The following is a 27,053-nucleotide window of genomic DNA, read 5'->3' as shown; positions in this document are numbered from 1 at the left end:
AAATACAATATGAAAGAATTTCCAACAATATTTGTATGTTTTTCAAGGCTTGTTTTGTTTTTGTTTTTCTTTTTTCCAGGTTATGCTACAATTAGAAAAGAAACTCTTTGACTATTTTAACCAAGATGTTTTTAGGGATAATAATGGCACTGCGGTAAGTTTTCAACCTTACATTTATAAATATATATATCTCCAAATACTATGCTTTGGAGACCTGGTGCTCCAAGAAATAAGATTGAAAAATGTTAGTGTCATCATTATGTTGAGTAAACATGATTTTCTGGAGGACAGATCCAGAAGATCATGTTGGTACAAGCAGTCCCCGAGTTACAAACATCCAAATTACAAGCGACTCATAGTTAGGTACGGGGGTGAGACAACAGAAAGTGACGGTAATCTATCCCAGGAAGGGACAGTCCTTCCTAAAAGAGTTATCATGGGGAAAAGGTGTCTCAACGGAAGTTTTCTCGCCAATCCTTGTTTCTACAACAAGCCAGTTTTTTCAAAATGCAATTATCACAGGGAGGAAAAGTGAGATAAAATTTTCTGAACAGGGGCATAGATAGTAAAACAAACGTCACAGTGGTGTTAAACCATCCCTATGCTATCCAGAGTCCAAAGCGTGTGTGTAAGTGTGTGTGTGGAGCTACACTTAAAATGTATCTAACTTACATTCAAATTCATCTTAAGAACAAACCTACAGAACCTATCTTTTTCATAACTTGGGTCCGCCTGTATATCTTTTTCCTTAACTATGATCACCAATCTCTGGAATGCTTCATAGTTCAGTTACATTCCCCATACATTTAAAGCCTTGGGACAGTTCAACCAGGGGTTTGGCTATTGGTATTCAGATGTCATGCATATCCATCTCTTATTTCTATTTACATTTCCTAGAGAGAATTCCCAAATAGGTACCCAGATGACATTTTACGTTGCATGAGAGCAAACAAGCCAAGACAAGACAAAAACACTGCCTGAGAAACCTGTGGATCTGGATTGGAGTTTGTAACCTAAAGATTCATAGAGTGGCCCTCCTCTTGACGATGAAGGCTCAGAGCTTTGCAATTCTATGGGATTTGTACTATGTAGAGAGGTACAAGTATCACTTGTTGTCAAGAAGTGCCTTTTTCAGTTATCTGTTTGGGGAAAGGAGATCTCATCATGGACACTTATGGGTTAGTTACATCCAGACACATGGGGCTGCCTTTAAGGATAAATTGTAAGCTACAGCCGATGTAAAATGCCTCTGGTCTGGCTGCTTATGAGGATCAAGTGATTAGACAGTGTGTGCCTCTCTCCTTGGTTGTGTTAGGATGGATCTTAAAAATCTGATCATTTGGAGCAGTTGCTTTTTTATTGGTCTGTGATTTTAACTATGGCCTCTGTTCTATCTGTTTCATAACTGTTTTATGGTTTTATTGTTTTATGGTATATGTTTTAATATATTCTTTCAGTTATAAACTTCCTCAAGCATCGAATCCTGAGTTATCCATTAAAACAATGGGTAAACATATTCGCATGCTTGCATAGGTCTGTATATACATTATATACTTGAGTGAATAAGCTAGATTACTTTGATTCTTGGAGACTACTTTTTAGTGTCCCATGAAAATACTTATAGGATGATCACATAGATAGTCTGATATAAGGCCTTCATCAAGGTCCCCCATGACCTTCTGGCAAACAAACTGGTCAAATGTGGGCTAGGCAAAACTACAGTTAGGTGGATCTGTAATTGGTTAAGTGAACAAACCCAAAAGATGCTCATCAATTCTTCTTATTCATCCTGGAAAGAAGTGACGAGTGAAGTGCCGCAGGGTTCCATCCTGGGCCCGATCCTGTTCAATATCTTTCTTAATGACTTCGATGAAGGGTTTGAATGCATGATCATCAAGTTTGCACATGACACCAAATTGGGAAGGATAGCCAATACTCCAGAAGATAGGAGTAGAATTCAAATTATCTCAACAGATTAGAGAGATTGGCCAAAACTAACAAAATTAAGTTCAACAGGGACAAATGCAAGATACTCCACTTAGGCAGAAACAATGAAATGCAAAGATACAGAATGGGATGCCTGGTTCGACAGCAGTATGTGTGAAAGAGATCTTGGAGTTAAACATGAGCCAATAATGGGATTTTGGCCTGCATAAATATGAGTATAGTGTCTAAATCCAGAGAAGTCATGCCAGTCCTCTATTCTGCCTTGGTCAGACCACATCTGGAATACTGTGTCCAATTCTGGGCACCGCAATTGAAGAGAGATGTTGAGAAGCTGGAATGTTTCCATAGGAGGGCAACTAAAATGATCAAGGATCTGGAGAACAAGCCCCATGAGGAATGGCTTAAAGAGCTGGGCATCTTTAGCCTGCAGAAGAGAAGGCTGAGAGGATACATGATAGCCATGTATAAATATGTGAGGGGAAGTCATAGGGAGGAGGGAGCAAGCTTGTTTTCTGCTGCCCTGGAGACTGGGACATGGAACAATGGCTTCAAACTACAGGAAAAGAGATTCCCCCTGATTATTAGGAAGAACTTCCTGTGAGAGCTATTCAGCAGTGGAACTCTAAGGCACTAAAGAAGGAGTGGTGGGGACTCCTTCTTTAGTGCCTTTTAAACAGAGTGCATGGCCATCTGCTGGGGGTGCTTTAAATGCGATTTTCTTGCTTCTTGGCAGGGGGTTGGATTTGGTGGCCCACGAGGTCTCTTCCAACTCTACGATTCTATGATGTCATATTTCAAAAATAGAACTTTTTTCGTCTCAATTGCTTTGTCTGTTATAGGCTGTAATCAAACCTCTTCCACCTTTCACTCCAGTAGCTTTATAAACATAAAGCTCATGTAAAAACTGGGAATATTTTTCAAATAATATTTTAAAATTAGACTTTTGTTCTTACAAAGAGCAATAAATTGAAAATTAGAGATATAGAACTTTGTCACATGATACTGATATACCACAAGATAATGGTGTAAGATGATTTATCATTCAACTATTGATGAATGAGATATCCTTTTACCTAGAGTTAAGTTATTCAAGGATTAATTTATTTGAGCTAATTTTTCAGGGGAACTGTAGTGCTGTATAATCAGAATCCACATTATCAAAAGTCATACAGGCAATTGTTATCTCTAGAAAAGGGATCTGCAAATCTATCTTGTAGTGTTTGTGACTTCTCGCTTCAGCAGGTGCAGATTATCAAAGCTCATTGTAAGCCACAAACCTCAATAGTATTGATGTTTGAAGCAGTAAATCTTGACTAACAAAGCAATCTACTACACAAACAAATATTTTAGAATATTGGCAATTGACTGAGATGTTTATTTCAGTGTTTTCCCAATATGAAGACAAAAACACCTGTTATCACCTGACTTGGCCACGGTGGTACACGCTTTGGTCACATCCCGCCTCGACTACTGCAACGCTCTCTACGTGGGGCTGCCCTTGAAGACGGTCCGGAAGCTCCAGCTAGTCCAGCGCGCGGCAGCCATGTTGTTAACGGGAGCTGGAAGCAGAGAGCATACAACGCCTCTGCTGTCCCAGCTCCACTGGCTGCCGATCTGCTACCGGGCCCAATTTAAGGTGCTGGTGTTATCCTACAAAGCCCTAAACGGTTCCGGCCCAAAATACCTTGCAGACCGCATCTCGGCCTACGAGCCCACGAGGGCCTTGAGATCATCCGGGGAGGCCCTTCTCTCGGTCCCGCCTGCCTCACAGGCACGTCTGGCGGGGACGAGGGAGCGGGCCTTCTCGGTGGTGGCCCCCCGGCTGTGGAACACCCTCCCTGCTGAAGTTAGACAGGCGCCCTCCTTGATGGCCTTTCGTAGGGGCCTGAAAACATGGCTCTGCGAGCAGGCCTTCAACTGAGTGCATTGAATGACTATGGACTGAACTAGGACTGTGAATTTTGGCTATGACCCCAGGACTTGACGAAGCGGTTTTTTAGTTTAAGTATATGTTATGTTGTATTGTCTGGTCTGTATCGTCTCGGCTTTTTGTACACTGTCTCTTTTGTTGTTGTGAACCGCCCCGAGTCGCCTTCGGGCTGAGAGGGGCGGTCAACAAATGCAATAAATAAATAAATAAATAAATAAATTATCACTTACATCCAATTCTCAATCTCACTTCTGCCATTGAAAAATAGCATATCCACTTTATTTTCAATTATAGTGATGCACCTACAATTTTGCATTGATATTCTGATTATGTCAGGAATTCTTCACCTGTTAAATACGAATAACTTCTGTGTCTTAGAAGATACATGCAGGACTTCACTAGTTTCAGATTTCAGTCCAATATTTGTAATTATTGTGCCCTGGAATAGGTGAAAAGTAAATATCTTTGAGCATCAGATAACTATAGCTTTGGCCTCCAAACTGGGAAAGAAAGATAGAGTTCTGCACACTGAAACAGAGGGGGTACTTCTAAACCCAGGCAGACTTGGGATCTGTCGTGTGTTTAGCTCTAAAGATTCATCCTGCCATTGGCGAGAAGATGCAATTGGCCAGAGCTCCCTCAGACAGAGTACACAGTATGCATATGGCATCAAACCGATGTGCAAAAGTATTTGATGGTTTATACTGTATATGGCAATATCCCTGGTGAAGAAAGAAATTGATATTGTCTCTCCTTGCAACTCAGGGCCTTCAGCTAGTTAAAAAATGGAGAACCTTTCACTTTCCAGATGTTGTGGCCTCAACCCATCTACAGTGTCCCTCATCATGTTCAAATGGGACTATGGAAGCTATAGTCCAAAACATATGAAAAGCCAAAGGTTCTCCGGTTCAGTTCCAGTCTATTTCCAAATAAAGTCTGGCTGTAGATCTAATGATTTACTTATTATTTTGGAGTGCAATAACATAGTCCAACAAGAAATGTTTCAATGACTTGATTTTTAGGCCTGTTCTAGGGTTATTTGGGGTGCTAATTCAGAAAATTGCATTAGATAGACTGCACTGGCTCTAGTTTCTTAGATATGACTATCATGGTTTTTCATGAGAAGCCAGATGGCAACTGGTAGATGCTATATGTTCTGTATCTCAAAAACTAGAGATGATAGGAAGAAATAGATACTATTTTTGGAATGAACAGGTCAAATATATCCAGAACAGAGCTAACATTTGAGGCATCAAAATGTGTGGTAGCTAATATATTTTATATCCTTCATCACTGCACACTTCATCACTGCAACCTGAGCCCTGCCACATGCACAATGGAGGACCTTCTTGCAGCAACACCAGAGACACTCCAAGTGGCCAGCTACTGGTCAAAGGACATTTAATCAACTACCAAGCTTGCAAACTTTGTGTTATGTTTGTTTGTTTGTTAAAAAATGCAATGCAACTGTTTGATCCGCTCCTGACACGATAAATAAATCACTGCACCGGGACTGTGGCGCAGCTGGCTGGGAGTCAGCTACATTAAGATCACTACTGACCGAAAAGTCATGAGTTCAAAGCCAGCCCGGGTCGGAGTGAGCTTCCAACCAATTTTGTGTAGCTTGCTATCGACCTTTGCAGCCCGAAAGACAGTTGCACCTGTCAAGTAGGAAATTTAGGTACCGTTTATGCGGGGAGGCAAATTTAACTAATTTACGAGGCCATAAAAATCTCCAGCAAGCATGCAAAGAATGAGGAAGTGCTTCACCAGTATCGCTAATGGTCGGTGAAGGGACAGCCTCCCTGGTGGCCAGAATACCCTCAAGAAAAGCTGGAATGTTAAATTGCCTCTGTGTCTGTCTATATAAGTTGTGTGTCTATGGCATTGAATGTTTGCCATATATACGTACATTGTAATCCAACCTGAGTCCCCTGCGGGGTGAGAAGGGTAAAATATAAATACTGTAAATAAATAAATAAAAATTGCAGAACCATAACAATGTACAGATTCAGTTTGTAGGGCTACCAATATCTAACCTATGTCCATTCTTTTAAGTGGATTATCTCCCCCTTTCAAGATGCCTGCTACACTTTGGCTTCTTATCATCCACTTCAGACATCCCTAACAGTCATTGAAGGATGATAGGGAAGGGTGGGGGAGAGACAGATGAAGTCCCCATACTTGCTTCAAAATGCTCCCTACCACAGAGTTTACAACAGACAGAGATTATTCTATCCAGAGATGACAGCTATATTTGGAAATAGGGAACCTGCTGACACCACCTTGCCATTATATGTGAGGACATGTATAAGTATGCAGCCTGAGGACTGTCCACAATCTGCACTATGTCTACCTAGGGACTCATAGACCTAGAGTTTATATTCTCTGCTAAATGTATGAGTAAATAAAAAGGAATTGTTGTTGACTATCTGCTTATACAGATAATTCCCACTACACAGAGGGAATGGAGGATTCATGGGTATTATGTATAAGCTATTCTTCAGCATATATTTTTAATATGGCACTCTCACTAGTGATATGTCTATAAATAAAACAAGAAAAAAACTTTTCCCTTTTGGTTAGCATGTGTATGTTTCTGCTTGTTAAAGTAACATAAAAATTATAATTACATTCCTGCCATAGGGGTTTTTTGAATACTGAAAATGAGTGGCAAGTCTTGCTATGCTGGTGACATTTCAAACATCACTTGAGTTAATTTTCCTTGCATACCTTTTTACGTCTTTGCTTGCAGAGGCACACATACAGACAAACTGCTTTAAGCACATTATATTTCAAAAACTGTTGCCATTTCATTCACGCACCAGCAGGCAGGAAATCTTCCAGATCATGAATGGAGGAAAAAGATAAACGATATAATGAGCCATTGGAGATAATCTAATCTTCATGGTCTAGTTAAACACGCAGCACCATGATCACTAAAAACAAACTACCTATCTGAAAGGATAAATGTCCCTGAGCCAAATTCAACCCAAAAAATCCATCGCATCCTTCATCACCCACCAGCCTTGTACCAGCCTGACAGAAATTTAATTCAAGCTGGCTCCTGAAAATAATTATTGTATTTTAAGAGTAGTAATCATTGGTCGGGACATGATTGAATGTGTCCATGCCTATTGACTTTTTCTATGATTTATAGCTTTGTTTAGTCGATATTCCCATCGAAATTGTATAATTAATTATAAGTGGGGCTGTCAGGTCTGCAGGATGGAGTGCCCTGATGAGTATTTGGGAAGATTAAATTTTCCTTAGCTGTACCGATGCAAGGCTTGGGAATTTTCACAGCAGAATGCCTGTTGGATAGAGATGTTTTCTTATGTGTACAGCAACTGCTTTAGCTCAAGATCCATTGATTTTCTTCAGAGCCACCTTTTTTATCAGTGTGGTGTGTCTTCAGCAACAGTGGAATTTGTGCAGATGTGACAACACCTGACAAATATTTATTATCAACAGGCTACTTTATCATTGTCCGTACACTCCTATCTCTCTCTTTTTTTTTGCACTGTAATCTAGAAGAAAAATTCTCAAGAAAGATGTGGAAATGGTTAGGATGCACGTGAAAAATCTAAAATACATGCAAATGATTAATTCAACAGAAATACTATACATTTTCTGTTCAGGGTTGCGTTTTCCTTGGGGCTACTCCTTATTTCTCTTTTGGCCTCATTCTAATATGTATTGCAGTCGTTCAAAAACCAATGGTGCTCAGTCCTTTTCTAAAACTTTTTTTTATGAAGCTGAGAGATTCCCCACTGAATAAATCTATGTGGAAATAATTTCCACTGAAGACTGCAATGTTTTCAAAATCATTAATCCAATTCTAAGACCTTCAAACCTACCAAAACACTTTCCAGATTCTTGGTAGCAGGTCAGAAATGTGGCTCATACCAGGATTCTATGCTCTGCCACTCTCACAAGACTTTTTATTTTTTTCCACCAAGAAAAAATGTTGTTGTTGTTGTTGTTGTTGTTATTATTATTATTATTATTAGAAACACAACAAGATGAATCCACAGCAGACACTCTACTGGCTGTTGTATTGGATCTCACATCGGATACTTCCCAAGTGTCTAAGACTGTGTGATGTATCAGCGAATAATGCGTGCAGATCCCAGTAAGGTGGCCTTTTGCAGCTGGCAGATGGTAATCTTGTCAGCGCCAATTATGTTTAAGTGCAGGCCAAGGTCTTTAGGCAATGTACCCAGCGTGCCGATCACCACTGGGACCACCTTGACTGGCTTGTGCCAGAGTCATATTATTATTATTATTATTATAGAAAGGTTCCCCTCCTTGCCCTGCCTCCCACCACTTTAGATAATTTCAGGGCAGCTACATTACCCCGGAAAATAGTGAATCCAAACCAGGTTTGGGCTATCTTTAAAGGAGCTGCGCAACTATCTGAATTTATTTTAGATGTACAGTCCAGCACCTTGGAAAGCTCCCTTAAAGCCTCTATTAAAACCTGGGGTGGATTCACTAGCCCACTGAAATGAGGCCCAACAGCTGCCAATGTTTCTCTTTGACATGCCTCCCAGTATCATTATGACAGTATCAATATCAGGAGGGGAAAACTGGGAAAAGTCAAAACTTCCTTTCTAAGGACAGGCCTTTCTTGCCAACCTTAAGGGAGAATCCTCTGTAGGTTATGCTATCTAACAAAAAAAATGTTCCTGGTTTGAAAGCATTATTCCTGTTTAATTATGTGGTACATACTTTGAAAATAGTTGTTATACTCCAGAATTTTTGCTTTTGTGGCTGCCACAAACTATATTGAATTGGTTGTGACTCAATGAGATATTCATTGAAAAACTTATAGCAAAATATGGTGCAGGATGTATTGCCAAAACAAAATTTTTGCAGTTTAATAAACTTTCTCCATGTTTGTATTATAGATCCAATTCAGAAATGACACTTATAACCCAGAAACAAAAATCGTATTGCATAGTATTATGGTCCTTTGGGCACAGGAAAAGAAGATTGCCAAATTTGGGCGGCGGGGGGGGGGGGGGGGGGGGGGGAGAGAGAGAAATGAAAAATATTAAAGCTAAGACCTGTATAATAAAATGAATAAGTTTAGTGTTTTTGAAATGAAACAGCTATCATTAACTGTCCAAACATATTGCATCTCTAAATAGCACTATAGTGTGTGTATAGCTTTTGTATACATTTGAAAAAGATGATACAATATACTCTCATTAACTGGAATTCAAACAATCAGAACTCTGAAGCAATGTGCAGAGTTTTACTATACTTCAATTTCAAGTATAGTAAAACACTAGAAGTGTGTTTTACATTGTTAGATTTGTTTTTGTTTTGTGCTTAACTATGCAAAGTGGCTATGTCTTCTGGTCCAAAACATTTGGAGGAACAAAATTGAAAATTATTGGGTTATGTTACCCTAGTGAGAAAGTTAAAGTAAACTTTATGTATGGATTGCACTCCAAGGAGTAGCGAGATTGGATTTAATTTCCAGAGAAGAGTAGATGTAATAGAGGGGCAGGTATCTAGAAAATTGGGGGGCGGGGGGCTGCATCTGCCCATTTTTACAAAACTAGAAATGGCCAAAAGGCAATTTCCAGTTTCATAAAAGTTCTATTTGCCACCTAAACAAGGTATGTTTGGGAGAAAAACAAATCACATTTAAATCAGGGTGGGCCACAGCAGCACGGGACCAATGTTTACCCTGCCAGCATTGCTAAATTTCCAACTAAGGGGGATCTAGTGATGGCAGCAACACAAAATCTGTGTATGACCCTTCTGCAGAAATGCTTTTAAACATCTTAATAGTGGACAATACTACTGAAAGCTAAATCAGGTGTGGTGTTATTCATATGTATATAATGCTGATTTGCCAGGGAGGAGGGGACGCGTTCTATAGGTCAAGGTCAAGCCACATAAGGAATGTTATATGTGACGTTGGAGCTTAAACAATTGCACCCAGGGGCGGTTCAACCCATTACGCAAAGTAAGCATTTGCAGTATAGTTGATTTTGCCCAGGGGCACTCTTGAGGCGCTCTTGGGGGAAAATAGACCTTGACATATGCGAGTTGTAGTTACTGGGATGTATAGTTCACCTACAATCAAAGAGCATTCTGAACTCCACCAATGATGGAATTGAACCAAATATGGCACACAGAACTCCCACAACGAACAGAAAATATATATCAGTGATTGGTTGGGGGGGGGGGGGGGAGGGAATACTGTTTGCTTACCGTTGAAAATTACCTAGGGCCACCTCTGATTGCACCCTTCAAAATTGGCACCCTGTTGTAAAGACCAATCATTTTCTTCCACCTGCTAGTACTTTTTACACATGGCAGTAGAGCTACGTCACCCGCTTTGGCCATCTGGAAGAATGCGTTCTTGATTTGTTCTATAAATTTCATTCCCTTATTTTACCTCTCATTTCTAATGCAAACAATAAGATTTCATAGACTTTCCATTTTTGTGCAAATACTTCCTTTCAATTCAGTTGGTTTCGGCTGGAAACCATATCTAAACTGAACTGTTTCCTGATCATATGAGACATTGTGCTTCATATGAGAGGCGGCAATGGACATCTTTTCCATTAGTAGTTGTCTTTGCATTTGAGCTCTTCCGTTTTACTTCTTTGTTATGTAGCTTTGGCCACAATCATGATTATGGGAGAAAATGTTACATATAAACAAAGAAAAAGATGGAATCAATAAGTTGGTTTAGTTGCTATGATGTCACAGAATACTCTACTACATGGAAAAATTAAATAGGGGCAGTTGAAAAGGCAGAGCTGGAAAGGAAAATGGAGGGCAAAGGACTTAATTATACGTGTTCTTATGAAGATATTTATGATTTGCTTGAGGTGTGGAAATGTGATACGATTGCAATTCAAAATAAACATTTGTGCACATTTTTCCCCACTAATCACAAGCAAAAGATTGATAACATCTTCTAGGACCTATTTTAACATGTTTCGAGAAATAGTCATTTTTGGAACACATGCTAATGATTTAGCTTCTTTCAGATGCCCTTGATTATGAATTATTGTTTTAATGAAATATATAAAAATGATTTATGCTGTAGTTGAAATAAATTCAGTCTGCACAAGCTGGATTTGCAAAAATTAAAATAAATGCATATTTTTTCCCAAGTAATTAACCCAAGTAATTGAAAAAATCTGTTTAGGTGCAAATGAATTATTTTTAATAGCAGAAATCTTAGTAAAATCATGATCATCATCATCTCCCGTCAACATAAAGCTTAAGAAAAAAAATGTTAGAGAAGAGATAAGAGAGCGTTTCTAATCAACAAAAGACCTTTTATGAAGCTTTACTAAGCAAGTGTGTGAATGGGTGCACATGAAGGTTAAGGAACTGGCATCACTGAAAATGTATTAATCAACAGACAAGATATAGCACAATGCACTCTTCCCAATGGCCTTGGCGCTGACCCTTTTAAAGATAATGGGAATACTGTCCACTAAGAACTAGATTAGGACGATCAAATGCATTTCATCAGGGTTTGACTTGAACCCTGATCCCAGAGGTGAAAAGGCAGAGGTTTATCCACTAAGCCATCCAGCCCCGTCTAGATAAAATCTTGAATATGATATATAAGGGGTAAATTAGGATAAGGAGAAAGAACTGATGGCTCAGCACCATGCTTGGGGAATGGAGAGAGATACAGGGAGACATCAATGCTGGTGATGGTGTGTTCATCTGCTTAAGTTGTGGCAATGCTCCAAGGAGATTGTGCCAGGTAATAAGAGCTCAGAGTTTAGAAACCAGCATTTCATTAACAGAAAAGATGTTTCCTTTCTTTAGCATCTTAAATTGTAGCCTCCTGAATTTAGGGACAGTGTACATGAATGAATCCCTAGGCCAGTGTTTCTCAACCTTCCTAATGCCGCAACCCCTTAATACAGTTCCTCGTGTTGTGGTGACCCCCAACCATAACATTATTTTCATTGCATAACTGTAATTTTTTTTACTGTTATGAATAGTAATCTAAATATTGGATATGCAGGATGTATTTTCCTTCACTGGACCGAATTTGGCACAAATACCCAATATGCCAAAATTTGAATACTGGTGGGGCTGGAGGGGAAATTGATTTTGTCATTTGGGAGTTGTAGTTGCTGGGATTTATAGTTAACCTACAATCAAAGAGCATTCCGAACTCCACCAATGATGGAATTGGACCAAACTTGGCACACAGAACTCCCATGACCAACAGAAAATACTGGAAGGGTTTGGTGGGCATTGAATTTTGGAGTTCTAGTCCACCTTGTTCTTTGCAAGGTGTCTGTGCCGAAATCAAAGACGTGGATGGAGGTGGATGGAGGTGAAACAATAGCAGAGGAAAGGAGGATATACCAGGCTCTTAAAGGATATGGTAGAGTAGCATGTCATCATTTGGCTTAAAATATTACTACTTGGGGAAAATCTGCCAGGTGGGTCTTAACTTAATCTACTATATAGTATGTATGTATGTATGTATGTATGTATGTATGTATGTATATGAATGCTCTGTTCCTTTTGAGTGACATCATAATTCAAAAACCGCTGAATTAATTGCCACCAAATTTGGCCACAAGACACTTACTAACCCATTTTGTCATTTGGGAGTTGTAGTTGCTGGGATTTATAGTTAACCTACAATCAAAGAGCATTCTGAACTCCACTACTGATGAAATTGGCACACAAGACTCTCATGACCAACAGAAAACACTAAGGGTTTGGTGGGCACTGACCTTGAGTTTTGGAGTTGTAGTTCACCTACATCCATAGAGCACTGTTGACTCAAACAATAATGGATCTGGACCAAACTTGGCACGAATACTCAATATGTCTAAATGTGAACACTGGTGGAGTTTGGGGAAAATAGACCTTGACATTTGGGAGTTGTAGTTGCTGGGATTTATAGTTCACCTACAATCAAAGAACATTCTGAACCCCATCAATGATAGAATTGGGCCAAACTTCCCACATAGACCCCCCCTGCCTTGAAGGGACTCACTGCCCCGAGTCTCCCTCCAGCCTTGCACGCTCTCCCTTGCCCTCACATGCGCATCATGCTGCCATGCGCCGAGCATGCCTGCTCTCCCCTCCCTAGTTGGAGTCTCAGAAACAGCCTTTCTCTTGCTAAGAGGGTGGCCAATCACAGTGGAGGAGGGCTTTTGATGGGAGGATTCGCCGTCTGTTTCCAAAAAAGGAAGAGAAGGACAGGCGGAGAAATGTTCAGCCTTCTCTGCCAAAAAGGTTCCCAAGACCATCAGAAATATATGTTTTCTGATGGTCTTTGGCAACCCCTCAGAAACTGCCTTGCAACCCCCCAAGGGGTCCCAACCCCCAGGTTGAGAAACGCTGCCCTAGACCAATCCAGAAAAGTGAGAATGAATAAAATGCCATGGAGAACAAAGCTGTTCTATTTATCTAGCTAGCTCAACTGGTTAGAGTACAGGACAATCTGGGTTGTGAGTATTTTAAAGTTCAGTATTCAGAGAGTTAAAAATCACTGTCATTGTCATCACCATCACTGCAAGAGCAGCTTTAATAACAAAAGTGCCCAAACCTTCTCCTGAAATCAATTAAAAGACCAAAATCCAAAGTATAACTCAGTCAACCAAATTTTGCACTGGATGAGAAAATATATGGCAAAGTTGAGGATTATGCTACAAAAGACCGAAGCCAGCATAATCAATGGTCCTGAGTGCTAGGATCCTCTGTTCAACAATATCTGGAGGACCATGTAATTTACACATCTGCTGTGTGGGATCCTTGGGTTGTCAAAACATAGGTGATCCTTTATTATCTTTTATCATCAGCAGAAATGGGTGACTTCAGGAGATCCAGGAGGTAACTGACCACCCCTGTGACCCACAATCCCCCCGAGACACAAATATCAGGACCAGAAATAATGTAAATTAAAACTTGAAAGGACGTAGAAGACATTTCTGGTCTCTAAAATATTGGCCAAATAAGACTATGTATGTGGTACTACCTGAAGTATAATCCATATTTTAGGGCTGTTGTTTTGTTTTAGAAAGGGATAATTTAGTTGGTGGTACAAAAATGGGTTGCTGCTTGTGGCCTCCAGGCCACACTTTGCCCTCCCCTGTCATAAACAGAAAGATAAATCTGGGATCCTTCTCCAGTTCATGTTTACAAACTCCAATACTGACAAGTTTGGATTTGATTAATTCCCTCTCTTCCTGCAGTTTTGTTTTAGTACGCTACATTTAACTTCACCTTGGGAAGTAACCATAAGCTTACCTGAGCTCTACAAAGGTCTTAAATAAGAAGACAGAAATAAGGAAGAGTGGGATTTGATGAAGAAAGGGCTACTTAATGCCACGTGAGGACAATTTCCTTAGAGTTAGATGGAAAGGAGAAATAGAGTTGGGTGTCATTAACATTTTGATGACGTCAACTACAAAACTCTGGCCAATCTCTTCCAGCAATTTCATGTCTACGTTAAATAGTTTAGGGCACATCACATACCAACAACTAGTGAGTCTTAACTGGAACCTCTCAGTATACCTTCTGGACTATTCCCACTATAAAACAGTGCCCTCTAAGACCCATCTCAGTGAGGCAGGGTAAAAGGACTCCATAGTTTATTATACTGAAAGCCTCTGAAGGCCCTTCCATACAGCCATATAACCCAGGATATCAAGGCAAAAAAATCCACAATACCTGCTTTGAACTGGGTTATCTGAGTCCACACTGCCATATATTCCAGGTCAGAGCAAAAAAGTTTGGATTTCATTCAGCTATGTGGAAGGGGCCTGAGAGGTCCATCAAAACCAGCAGGGGTGGTTTCCAACATAGATGACTGAAATTACATTTCCCATCAAAGTGGTCAAAGCTATCTCTGTTATCTTATTTAGATCCATTTCATTCAGATGCCAGACTGAAATAGAGCTAGCTCTTATCCATGAACTCCTGGAGCTGGGAGACCTTCACGGGCTTTAGCACCTTGCCCCAAAATGCAGTGTTGGGAACTAGCTGATAGTCCTCCAGTAGGTAGGATCTAAGGAAGTCTATTTCCTTCTTCTGGCATGCTGATACCCACTTTTTGGTCCGACCTATGTAATGAGTCGGGAGAAGCAACATGTTTTCCCCACACGCTTGTTGCACTGCATGCCAACTGAATATCGGTCGCACTAACTGCTGGTTTTAATTTCTTTTTTAGAACCACTTTGGTTCTCACTCATGTCATGAAGTAAATATCATACCGACAGGATCAGAAGAAATATGTTTCTCAATACTAGTTGCTGGAAAGCATGAGCTATTAGACTCCTAACCTGCTTCTAAGTTTCTTTTTGACATCTAGTTGGCCACTGCAGGACATAAATTGTTGGAGAGATAATATCTTTGATCTCATTCAATATGACTCTTCTTAAGGAGAGAGCCAAGGAAAGTGGATGAGTGAAAGCTGAAGCACAGCAGCTGAAAGAAATCCATCTTCCCTGGATCTAAATATAGAAAAAGCTATTTAAAAAATTGATACCAAGACATTGGGGCATCTTCTCAAAAGAAACTATGCCAAGGTTCTCCTTTAATGAGGGAGGATGCCTCAGTACCCCAGTGAGAGTATTATCTGTGGAATAGGGTGAATAAGATCAGGATGCCCAATAACCCTGCATTTCTTCCTCAATTTCCTACTACACACATGTATGCATGCACACTCTGCGTAGAGCATAATGTCTGAATTGCAAGACCCTGTGGCTATTTGAAGAACAGTGTATTTCCTTATTTTTCAAATTTAAACTAAATAACATATGGGTTACCTAGTTTTCCCTCTTGTACACACCTCCCCCAGTGCAGGCCACAATGGCAAGTCCGTAGAGCAGGCATGGGCAAACTCTAACTTCAGGGCCACATGGCAGGCTGGTGCGGCCGGGAGAGAGGAGGTTCTTCCCAATTCCCCTCCCTGCCCTTTCCTCCCCGTCCTCTTTTCTTTCGGAGGCAAAAAGTGAAGGAAAGACGGGAAATGTTTGGATCTCAAAAGGGTTAGCCTTGCTCAGGATGAGATTGTGGATGGGAGAGGAAAATGTTTATCAATTTGACCCCATATTGCCTACTCTTGATATGGAATCCTAGAGCTGGAAGAGACCCCCAAGGGCCATCCATTCCAACCCCTGCCATGCAATGAGGCACAATCAAAGCACTCCCAATAAACATCCTCTGCGGAAAAGCCTCCAGTGAAGGAGACTCCACCATATTCTGAAGCAGCCTATGTCACTGGCTGACAGCTCTTGCTCTCAGGAAGTTCTTCCTAATCTTTTCAGTTGAATCTCTTTCCCTGCCATTTGAACCCATTGCTCCCTTGTGCCCTGGTCTCTAGAGCAGCAGGAAGTCAGTTTTCCCCCTTCTCATTGGGGCACCCTTGTAAATCTTGAAAAATTGTTCTCATGTTTTCTCTCTATTCGTTATTTATTTATTTACTATATTTATATACCGCCCCTCTCAGCCCAGGGGCGACTCGGAGCGGTTAACATTCAGCAGCAATCTGATGCCAAAACAATTACAACAATAAAGAATCATAAAATACCATTAAAACACTAGCAAATAATATAAAAATATAAAAACTGTACAAAGCCTTAAAAACATATACATAAAAACTGTACAAAGCCTTAAAAACATTTGGGTATATCTATGCCCAAATACGGCATAGATATACAATATCATGGAACTACTGATGACGCAAAGGGACAATGATCTGATAAGCATTTCCATATCAAATCATTGTCCCGTTGCGTCATCAGTAGTTCCATGATATCGTATATCTATGCTGTATTTGGGAAGGCCTGTTTGAAAAACCAGGTTTTCACCATTCTTCGAAAAGGAGGGGGGGCAATCTTATGTCTCTAGGCAGGGCGTTCCACAGTCGAAGGGCCACCACTGAGAAGGCCCTCTCTCTCATCCCCACCAAATGCATCTGTGAGGAAGGCGGGACCGAGAGCAGGGCTTCTCCAGAAGATCTTAATGTCCTAGATGGTTCATAAGGAGAGATAAATGATGAGCAGTCCCCATGCTCATCATTTAGCTTCTCTTCTCCCAGTTAAACATCCCCCGGGAGGAAAGGAGGCATAGAAAAGAGAAGAAATGTAGAAAGGGAGGGAGGAAAGAGAGAAGGAAGAAAAGAAGGAAGGAAGGAAGGAAGGAAGGAAGGAAAAGGAGAGGAGGAAAGAGGGAAGGAAGGACGAAAGGGTGGAAGGGTGGAAGGGAAGGAAGGAGGGAGGTAGTGAAGGAGGGAGGGAGGGAGGGAGAGAGGGAAGGAGGGAGGGAGGAAGGAAAGAAAGAAAGAAAGAAAGAAAGAAAGAAAGAAAGAAAGGATAGGATAGGATAGGATAGGATAGGATGGTGAGAGAGGAGGGCCTGAGAAAAAAGCCCAAGAGACTGCATCCGGCCCTTGGGCCTGGGTTTGCCCATACCTGCTATAGAGACTCGGGAGTAATATATTACGACTTTTCATTTTGATATTGTCTGTTTTGAGGAGTGAAATAAGTCAAACCATTCTGGAGTAGGTTTGTGACATTTGGGGTTATTCAGAAAGAATTTCAAACTGAGGAGCTCTGAAATATTGGAGTTATCTGGGGGTCTTGAGGGCACAAAAAGGCACATGTCATACTTCCCAACCCTAAACTGTCAGTGTCAACGTAGTTTTGATTTCCAGGGTTAGAGAGGTCCTCTCTTCAAATAACTATGGCATTTCCAAATACAGCGCAGGCATTTATTACTGTGCATAAGGAACCAACAAAGAACAGATATAAACCCAGTATAAAGTGTAAGATATTGGCCTCACCATGAACGGAGAAGAAGGGGGAAATAATGTCTGGACAGTTCCCATGCTCATCATTTATATCACAACAGGTAAACCTTTATCCTGTTATTTTAGGTAACAGTACAGGAGAGCTATATAATGTGTTTGATCTTGGAGGATTTTAATTTTCAGTTAATTTACAGGAATTGCGAAACAATGGCTGCTGGATATTTGCCCTGTTGTTTTCATCCCGGACCACAAAATACACAAGAGTGACAAACAAGGAACTCTTTGGCCTTTGTGCCATTATTTTAATTCACTGAGGTTAGTTTTTGAAAGATCCTCCCTAGTCATTGTTTAAATCCCCCCAACCCACCCTGCATCCTGAAACTTCATTTCCCTTCCACAGCTGTGAATTCTCTAGTGGTCACTGCAGATAGATTTGATAAATGCTGCTAATATCACCTCCTGATCTAACAATGCTCTGACTTTGGTCTGTAGGTCTTGATGAGTAATTGCTGTTGTTCTACTCCAATGACTGAATTAAGTTGCCCTGTTATAAAGGGTTCATACTTCTGTGATTTTAGCCAAGGCAGCTTATACTAGGGTCCCTATGGACAATCTTCTCTTTTTCCCCCCAGAATTTCTATTTTGCTTTAAGCCTAAGCAAGCAATATTTACATATCTTATTTAATTGTTCAGACCAAGTTCATTCTTCAACCATTTGAAATGTCAGATTGTTCATTTTAAATGCAAATGTAATCATTTAGTACATTTATATTCAAGGGAAATACTCCAGTAGACCCATAGCTTGTCCTTGGTTCAAAAGGATATAAAGACTTCTGCTTTTTTTTCATGGGTGCTCTCTCAGACAGTTGGGCGCCATGCCGGCCAAAGGACCCCCTTCAAAGCGTTCAGGTTTTCGGCAGGAAGAAAATTGCTACTGCAGTAGCTCACTGCAAAAGAGGAAATGGCCTTATCAAAGTTAATGGCAGACCTCTGAAAATGATACAGCCTGTTGTCTGTGCACATTCAGAAGAAGACCTACAAGCCACTCTAAACACCTTTGCAGAAGCATACGAGAAGCTCGGGCTGTCATTGAACATCAAGAAAACCAAAGTGCTCTTCTAGCATCACCAGCCAATCCCTCTCCAATGCTGACCATGTCTGCTACCTTGGCAGCCACCTCTCCACAAAAGTCAATATTGACACTGAAATACAACAACATTTGAGCTCTGCGAGTGCAGCATTTTTCCAAATGAAGTAGAGAGTGTTTGAGGACCGAGACATCTGTAGGGATACCAAGGTGCTTGTTTATAAAGCCATTGTCCTCACAACCCTGCTATATGCCTGCAAGACGTGGACTGTCTACAGACATCACATACAACTCCTGGAATGATTCCATCAGCACTGCCTCTGAAAAATCCTGCAAATCTCTTGGGGAAAAAGGTGGACAAATGTCAGCGTGCTGGAAGAAACAAAGACCACCAGCACTGAAGTGATGCCCCTCTGCCATCAACTCCGCTGGACTGGCCACATTGTCTGAATGCCCGATCATCATCTCCCAAAGCAGTTACTCTACTCTGAACTCAAGAATGGGAAACAGAATGTTGGAGGACAGGAAAAGAGATTTAAAGATGGGCTTAAAGCCAAGCTCAAAAACTGTGGCATAGACACCGAGAACTGGGAAGCCCTGGCCCTTGATTGCTCTAACTGGAAGTCAGCTGTGACGGACAATGCTGCAGAATTTGAAGAAGCACAAATGGAGGGCGAAAGGGGAAAATGTGCCAAGAGGAAGGCATGTCAAGCCAAACCTGACCGGGACCGTCTTCCATCTCGAAACCGATGTCCTCACTGCGGGAGAACATGCGAATCAAGAATAGCCAACTACAGACCCACCGCCAAGACGCTACATCTGGAAGACAAACTTCCTCGAGCTATGAGGGATCGCCTAAATAAAGTAAGATAGAGCCCAGAACTTTGCAGTATAAACTGCTTGAACCAACACTTGTTCTTTTGGGCAAGGAATGCTTCACAGGAGTTGACATCAGAGTCCACGTGAAAGATGGTGGTCATATAGCACAGATATATGCGATTCAGCAGTCCATTTCCAAAGAATTGGTGACTTATTACCAGAAATATGTGGATGATGTTTCCAAGAAGGAGCTAAAGGATAACCTGCTGACAGTGTCCTATGTTGGAGGAGGAAATGGCCAGTCTAACTGCTTTGTGCCAGAAGACACTATGCTGTCTAGGCTAGCAATTCTTTAAATCTATTATGTTAAGGATTACTGGTCTGCTTTTTCTTTGCACAACCTTCATGAGTAAATGTAGGTTTTAAGAAACTTATGTCTGATCATCTTACCTGTGTTTCAAATAAAATAACTAATTAAAACAAGCAGGTAACGTCCAGACAAACAACAGGAAAATCTCTTGTCAAAGGCTTTTATGGCCGAAATCAATGGATTGTTGTGAGTTTTCTATGCTGCATGGCCATGTTAATAGTCATTCCTCTACTTATCCTTGTCTGAGCCAGGAACTGAGGATCTTGGGCATTCCAGATGTTTAGGATACAGTCCAAAATATTGGACTGGGTGACCCATGCAGTTCCTTCGGTTCTATCATTCTATGGTCCCTTACAATGTTGGCAGAACTCCTGTCAAAAACATCTGGAGATCCTAAGTTCCCCATCCCCAACCAAAGCCTTATTTGACACCATCTTAGTTGCTAATGAGTGTTAGTTGATAGACTCTGTCAACAATATTTTAACATCCAGGCTTATAATGTCTTCTGCATCCTCCCATCTACACCTTTCCTGACACTCTAAAAAAAACAACCCAAGAGCTTAATTTTTCCATAACAAAGTTTTGCCATCTGTATGATTAATTACCATGTTTTTTTTTAATTTATGCTTCCCATCAGTCTGTCTAAATAAGTATATCTAGCTCATGGGCTTGTACTTCTATGGTACTTCCTGCTTCCCTTTTTTTGTCATGTTATGTTACGTCATATTACATTATGTTGTGAAATCTTGAGTTGCCTTTTTTTCTACTCTTTATGTAAGCAGGCCAATTTTAATGATAATGTATAGGGTGCTTATTTTTATCAGCAATTTCACATTAGCCTTCCTTAAGGACTGTGTTATGCCAACCGGACTCCATGATTGATTGATTTTTAATTTGTTAATTAGCCTAAGAGCTTGTTCCCCTCTGTTTGGTTTAGCTTTTAAAAATCCTCCTTCAAAAGTTGATGTTCATGCATGGAGATCTGGCCTGTGGACTCCCCATTGCTCGTCTATAGCAAATTAGGCTCACCATCCAAGAATTACATGAAGACAGCTGCCCTAGAAATAAGGGTTATAACTCTGAAGTACAGTGAACTCATTATGCCAAACTGTTTGAGCCACCCATTGAAGTCACCTCCATGTCATGTTCTCTGGAGAGTTGTCCTCCTTCTCTTCTTCTTTGTTAGAAGTAGATTCCCCATCAGAGCAAGTGCTTGAACTACTAAAAATAGTAAGAATAATTAGAGTCACCTTGTATATCATGACCTTCCAGCAGCTGGCACTCAGGTTTTGTAAGTGAGCTTTATTTGCAGCAGTAGCTATAAAGATGGGAGTGCTCCTTGAAAACTGGGGAGGCTCCAGCAGTTGCCAGCACAATTGGGTTCCTGTTATCTATCATCTGTGTCACAACAGTATCAATAGTTTATTTGCAGTACGCAACACATAACTAAACAAGCAACCACCCACAGTACATAAACATGTCAGAAATGTCTGTGGCTGTTACTGGGGAAAGAGCTGCAAGCTTAACCATTTACACTTTGGCCCTTCAGAATATTGTCGTGATGAAAGCACACATATAGAAACTAGATGCACCCGTTGTATATATTTTGAATTCATCCAGCAAGACAATGCCTCTATTTAACTTCATTCTGTCTTTGGAATTTTCAATTAGCATTTCTTTTTACCATTGTGTTCTGTGAAGCATTGTTTGTTTGATCTGTCTTTTGCATTTTGATATTTTCCGAGCAGTCCTCCTGTCTCCAGATGTCCTATTCTCTGGCTATTCAAATGTTATTTGTTAAAGAAATATTTCAAAATGATAGATTTCAAAAACGTGCACTAAATTATGGTGCTCTCCTTTATAACTGTATTGAAAGAAGATTTTATATCATGTTCAGTGCAGTTAGGCTCCAATTACTTACTCATTTACCTGAAACTAAGCTGTATTGAATTCAGTGTGATCTACTGTTAAATAGGTATGCATAGGAGTATCCTGTTATTATCTACTCGCCGTCCCCTGCCACACGTTCCTGTGGCCCAGTCCGTGTATATATGTTTTGTGTGTGTATATATGTGTTTATATGTGTGAATATATTTGTGTATATATGTGTGTTTGCGTATATATATATGTGTGTGTGTGTGTGTATATATATGTGTACATGCATATTGTGTATATGTGTGTACTTGTCTATATGCATATTTGTGTGTATATATGTGTGTATGTATGTGTATATCTACATGTGTGTGCATGTGTATATGTATATATGTGTCTATGTATATGTATGTGTGTATATTTGTGTGTGTTTGTGTCTATATATACATGTGTGTGTGAATGTGTGCATGTGTATATGTATATGGGTTTATGTGTATAAGTATATATGGTGTATTTTGGGGGGGGGGGGTTAAATCTGTTCCGCTGAGGTTGTGTGTGTGTGTGTGTTTTGGGGTGATGGACATTCGTTGGATTGTTAGGTGTATTGTGTCCATATTTAATCTCAATTGTGTATTGTGTATTGTGTCCATATTTAATCTCAATTCGTCCAGTGGTTTTTGAGTTATGTTATTCCCACAAACGAACATTACATTTTTATTTATATAGATTGACAAAATATATGTTGGATGTAGTAGCTGCCAGATTACAAGTGTGGATAGGCAAAGACATGCTTACAATCCCATTTACTGCATGAAGGATGTGGATGTTAAGGACAAGATCCAGAATTCTCTGAGAACATATTGATCACCTGATGAACGGAACAACAAAGATGCAAGCCTTTGAAGGAAGAACCACAGAATCAACCTAACGGTTGACTTACCAAGTGCTCCTTGATTCAATGGTTTGGCTGTGGCTAACAATTGGATCTAAGTTGGGATGGAGATCTTTGGCAGACCTAGGAGACACATTTCAGAGATTTCAGAGACTATCATCAGAACCAAAAGTAAACCATGAAGTTTGCAGTAGTTCATTTTGAGTTTTGAAGTGATTTCATTGAGAGAGGGGACGATCTATAATTTAATTTAATAGGTAAATCGCTACTCCTGGAACTTTCAGAATAAGCAGTTCACATTATTTTTACGACTACTTCTGCTGCTTTAAAGGGAGTTCAGGGAAGTTTGGGGGAAGGCCAGGGATATAAAAGCAAGATACCAGGGCGACATGTAAGCCAAGAGTCACAATTTGGCTACACTTAATATAGGCACCAAGAGTCTACATGTATACAGAGTACTGTATGTTAGAATTTCCACATAGATTTATCGACAACTCAGGTAGAGGGGGGTTGTATACAACTTTTAAGTCAAACCTTAATGTTCACATTTACAGGACCTCCTATAAAAGTGAAAAATCTTGAATTTTTAAAAACTTGCTAATTTTTACTTGAGAGAACACCTCTCTAGGTTGACCATAGAATCACAATGAAGGATCTAGAGCAGGGGTCCTCAAATTTCTTAAACGGAGGGCCAGGTCACAGTCCCTCAAACTGTTGGAGGGCCGGATTATAATTTGAGGGGGGGAAAATGAATGAATTTCTATGCATACTGCACATATCTTATTTGTAGTGCAAAAATACTTTAAAACAATACAATAATTAAAATGAAGAACAATTCTAACAAATATAAACTTATTAGTATTTCAGTGGGAAGTGTGGACCTGCTTTTGGCTGATGAGATATGATTGTTGTTGTTGTTGTTTGTTTTCAAGTTGTTGCAGACTTAGGTTGACCCTGAACGAGGGCCAGGTAAGTGACTTTGGAGCACTGTATTCGGGCCCGGGGCCATAGTTTGAGGACCCCTGATCTAGATAGTCCTAAAGATAACATTTTAAATCAAATCTGTGAATAATCAAATTCACAAAAGTCACAACCACAAATCTAAACACACACATACAATAAATAACATCAAGAAACTATTGTGCTGTGTTGATGCCAAGACTTTCAGGAGGATAGTTTATCACTGCCAATCAATGTCTATCAATATAAATGCAAAAGGTTCAAGCATTAATTACACTATGTAACAAAATTTGAAAAATGTTCTGTTCGTGATTTCAAAGTGTTATTTCCTGTTTAATTGTGCAGTACTTACTCAAAAGTAGTTGTTATGGTTTTGTGGCTACCACAAACTGTGTTGAATTGGTTGAGACTCTGAGATATTCATTGAAAAACAATAGCAAATTTTGCTGCAGGATGTCCTGCAAAATCAAAGTTTTTGCAGTTTAATAAACTTTTTCCATTTTTATGATAGAACCAATTTGGAAATGACATTTGTAACCAGGAACAAAAATTGTGTTACATAGCGTTATTGTTTTAAGACACATTAGTTGGGTGACAAGGAGGACATCTGAGGATAGCTAAACAGTTTAATATATGTGCAGTGATTAGAAATATCATAATAATTACTGCACATGAACCCTACCAACCCACCCAAGCATTAAAAAAATGATCAGGAAATTGGGTTGCTTTGAGTTTCCAAGCTGTATGGCCATGTTCCAGAAGCATTCTCTCCTGATGTTTCACCCAGATTTATAGCAGGCACCTTCACAACCTTTGAGGATGCTTGCCATAGATGTGGGTGAAACATCAGGAGAGAATGTTTCTGGAACATGGGCATACAGCCCGGAAAACTCACAGCAACCCAGAGATCCCAGCCATGAAAATTGCTGTTCCATACATCCGATGGAGTTGCCTGCAGCGCACAAACATTTGTGCCTTATAACATACATTAATCTTTGAAATATTCTTAGATTATTTGTTATTCTTTATACTGGTAACAGGAGAAAAATTCAGTATACATATCAGTTCAGGAATTACAGCTTCTCCTTGAGTAAACAATATAACAGGAAGTGATCTTTATATTCAGCATATCAGGAACGATCCTTCAAAGTCAGATCAACTCACTGCTCTAACAGAATTGACTACCTCTGGTCTCCGCACTTTCCTTTCTCTCAAGAATCTACCTACCTTGGCAAACAGTGCAATTTTATGTTACATCAGCACTGACATTAAACATGGTTAACCCTTATGAGGCTCCCGCTTGACACAGGAAGTAGAATGAAATCCTGATTTGATATCTTGATAGAGAATCCTAGTTAAAACTGGCAGAAGAAACATGAGCCAGTGGGTAAAGGGAGCAAGGCACTGCACAAACTGTTTCCCATTCTTTGTGTGATCTACCTTTTAAAAAATTACTTTTTTTAAATTGTTCTTTGATCTGTTATTAGTTTGCAGTTTCATCTTTTTTACTGTGTTGGTTTTATCCAAGCCTTGCATTTATAGAGAGGAAAAAGACATAAAGAATTACTAGAATGTCAACAAAAAGGCTTTCAAGCTCAGAAAAGAGTCCAAGATGTACTATTGAAGTAATACAGTTTGATTCCACTTTAATTACTGTGGCTTAATGCTATGGGATCCTGAGAGTTGTATTTTGTTGAAGCACCAGTACTCTTTAGCGGAAGAGGCTAAAGACCTTGTAAAACGACAGCTCCCATGATTCCAAAACATTGGAGCCATGGTATTTAAAAGTAGAATCCAATCATATTAATTCTACAGTACAGATGCACTCCAAGTTTAGGCTGAATTTCTAGGTCTTTGCCAAATAAGCAGAACCTGAAAGAGTGCCGTTGGTTTGGTAACTCCACTCAAGGAGATAGGGCAGGTTATAAATATATTATTATTATTATTATTATTATTATTATTATTATTATTATTATTTGAAACACAACAAGATGAGTCCACAGCAAACAAGATAATTCTGCTGGCTGTTGTATTGGATCACACATTGGACACTTCCCAAGTGTCTAGGACTGTGTGATGTATCGGTGAATAATGCGTGCAGGTCCCAGTAAGGTGGTCTTTTGCAGCTGGCAGATGGTAATCTTGTCAATGCTGATTGTGTTTAAGTGCAGGCCAAGGTCTTTAGGCACTGCACCCAGTATGCTGATCACCACTGGAACCACCTTGACTGGCTTCTGCCAGAGTCTTTGCAGTTCGATCTTTAAATCCTCATATTGTTTCAGTTTTTCCAGTTGTTTCTCTTCAATCCTACTACTGTCACCTGGGATTGCAACATCAATGAACCATACTTTGTTTTTTAACACGATCGTGAGGTCAGGAGTCTTGTGCTCCAAAATTCTGTCTGTCTGAATTCGGAAGTTCCAGAGTAGCTTGACATGTTCATTCTCTTTTTCCAGCTTGTGGTCCCACCAGTTCTTTGTCGCAGGCAGATGGTATTTGTGGAACAAGTTCCAATGAATCATCTGAGCAACTGTGTTATACCTCTGCTTGTAGTCTGTGCAATCTTCTTGCTGCAGCTGAGGATGTGATCTATTGTTTCATCTGCTTCCTTGCAGAGTCTACATTATTATTATTTGATTATAGTTCTCAGAAGCAAGTACCTAGCATGTACCTAGGACTTGGGGTAATGGATTCAAATTACAGGAAAGGAGATTCCACCTGAACATTAGGAAGAACTTCCTGACTGTTAGAGGTATTCAGTAGTGGAACTCTTTGCTTCAGAGTGTGATGGAAGCTCCTCCTTTGGAGGCTTTTAAACAGAGGCTGGATGACCATCTGTCAGGGATACTTTGATTGTGTTTTTCCTGCATGGCAGGGGGTTGGACTAGATGGCTCATGTGATCTCTTGCAACTCTATGATTCTAATATTCTGGGAGCTGTTGTCCAACGAAGGGAACTTTATGAAGTTCCCATTTACAAGAATTGCATTTCAGCCATGGCCTGTTCAGTGACTTCTTGCTGAGAATGCAAATCTGTGCCGCTTACTGTTTGTCAGAATAGATACTTTCCTTGATAATTGTCATTTGTTGTAAGAAATTACATAAGGTTTCTTATGCTTTTATCCAGAAATAATTGTGCAAATCAAAAGGGGGATTGGGGTGCCCCTTAAAGCACCCACAGACACATATTGATACACTGATAGAAATGCACTGAAATGTCAGGTAGCCCTGCCGACAGTGATGGCAATGAAACTGGGTGGGCCACCGGGAGGGAGCCGATCTCGCTTGTGCAGGTGGCTCAGGTATCTGTTTTTCCGCACAGATAATTAATGTGTACAAGTCGCTGCTAATTGCACATTTCAGGAATGATTTATGACAGAGCGGAGAGGAAAGAGGAACA

At 40.1% G+C, this 27,053-nt stretch overlaps 1 protein-coding gene across 3 annotated transcripts in view; it reads left to right on the top strand.

The window, feature by feature from the left end:
- Positions 1 to 27,053, top strand: part of INPP5A (inositol polyphosphate-5-phosphatase A) — a 343,269-nt gene that overhangs the window by 278,364 nt on the left and 37,852 nt on the right. For all 3 annotated transcript variants that reach the window (XM_067465755.1, XM_067465756.1, XM_067465757.1), the window contains exon 11: positions 80 to 154. In XM_067465755.1, the coding sequence (XP_067321856.1) occupies positions 80 to 154 (75 nt within the window). The remainder of the gene's footprint in view (positions 1 to 79; positions 155 to 27,053) is intronic.

This window comes from Anolis sagrei, chromosome 3 (genome assembly GCF_037176765.1).
Source record: "Anolis sagrei isolate rAnoSag1 chromosome 3, rAnoSag1.mat, whole genome shotgun sequence".
In the NCBI taxonomy this organism is placed as follows: Eukaryota; Metazoa; Chordata; class Lepidosauria; order Squamata; family Dactyloidae; genus Anolis; species Anolis sagrei.
The sequence above is the reverse complement of the archived record's forward strand: the minus strand, read 5'-3'. Positions and strand labels throughout refer to the sequence as shown.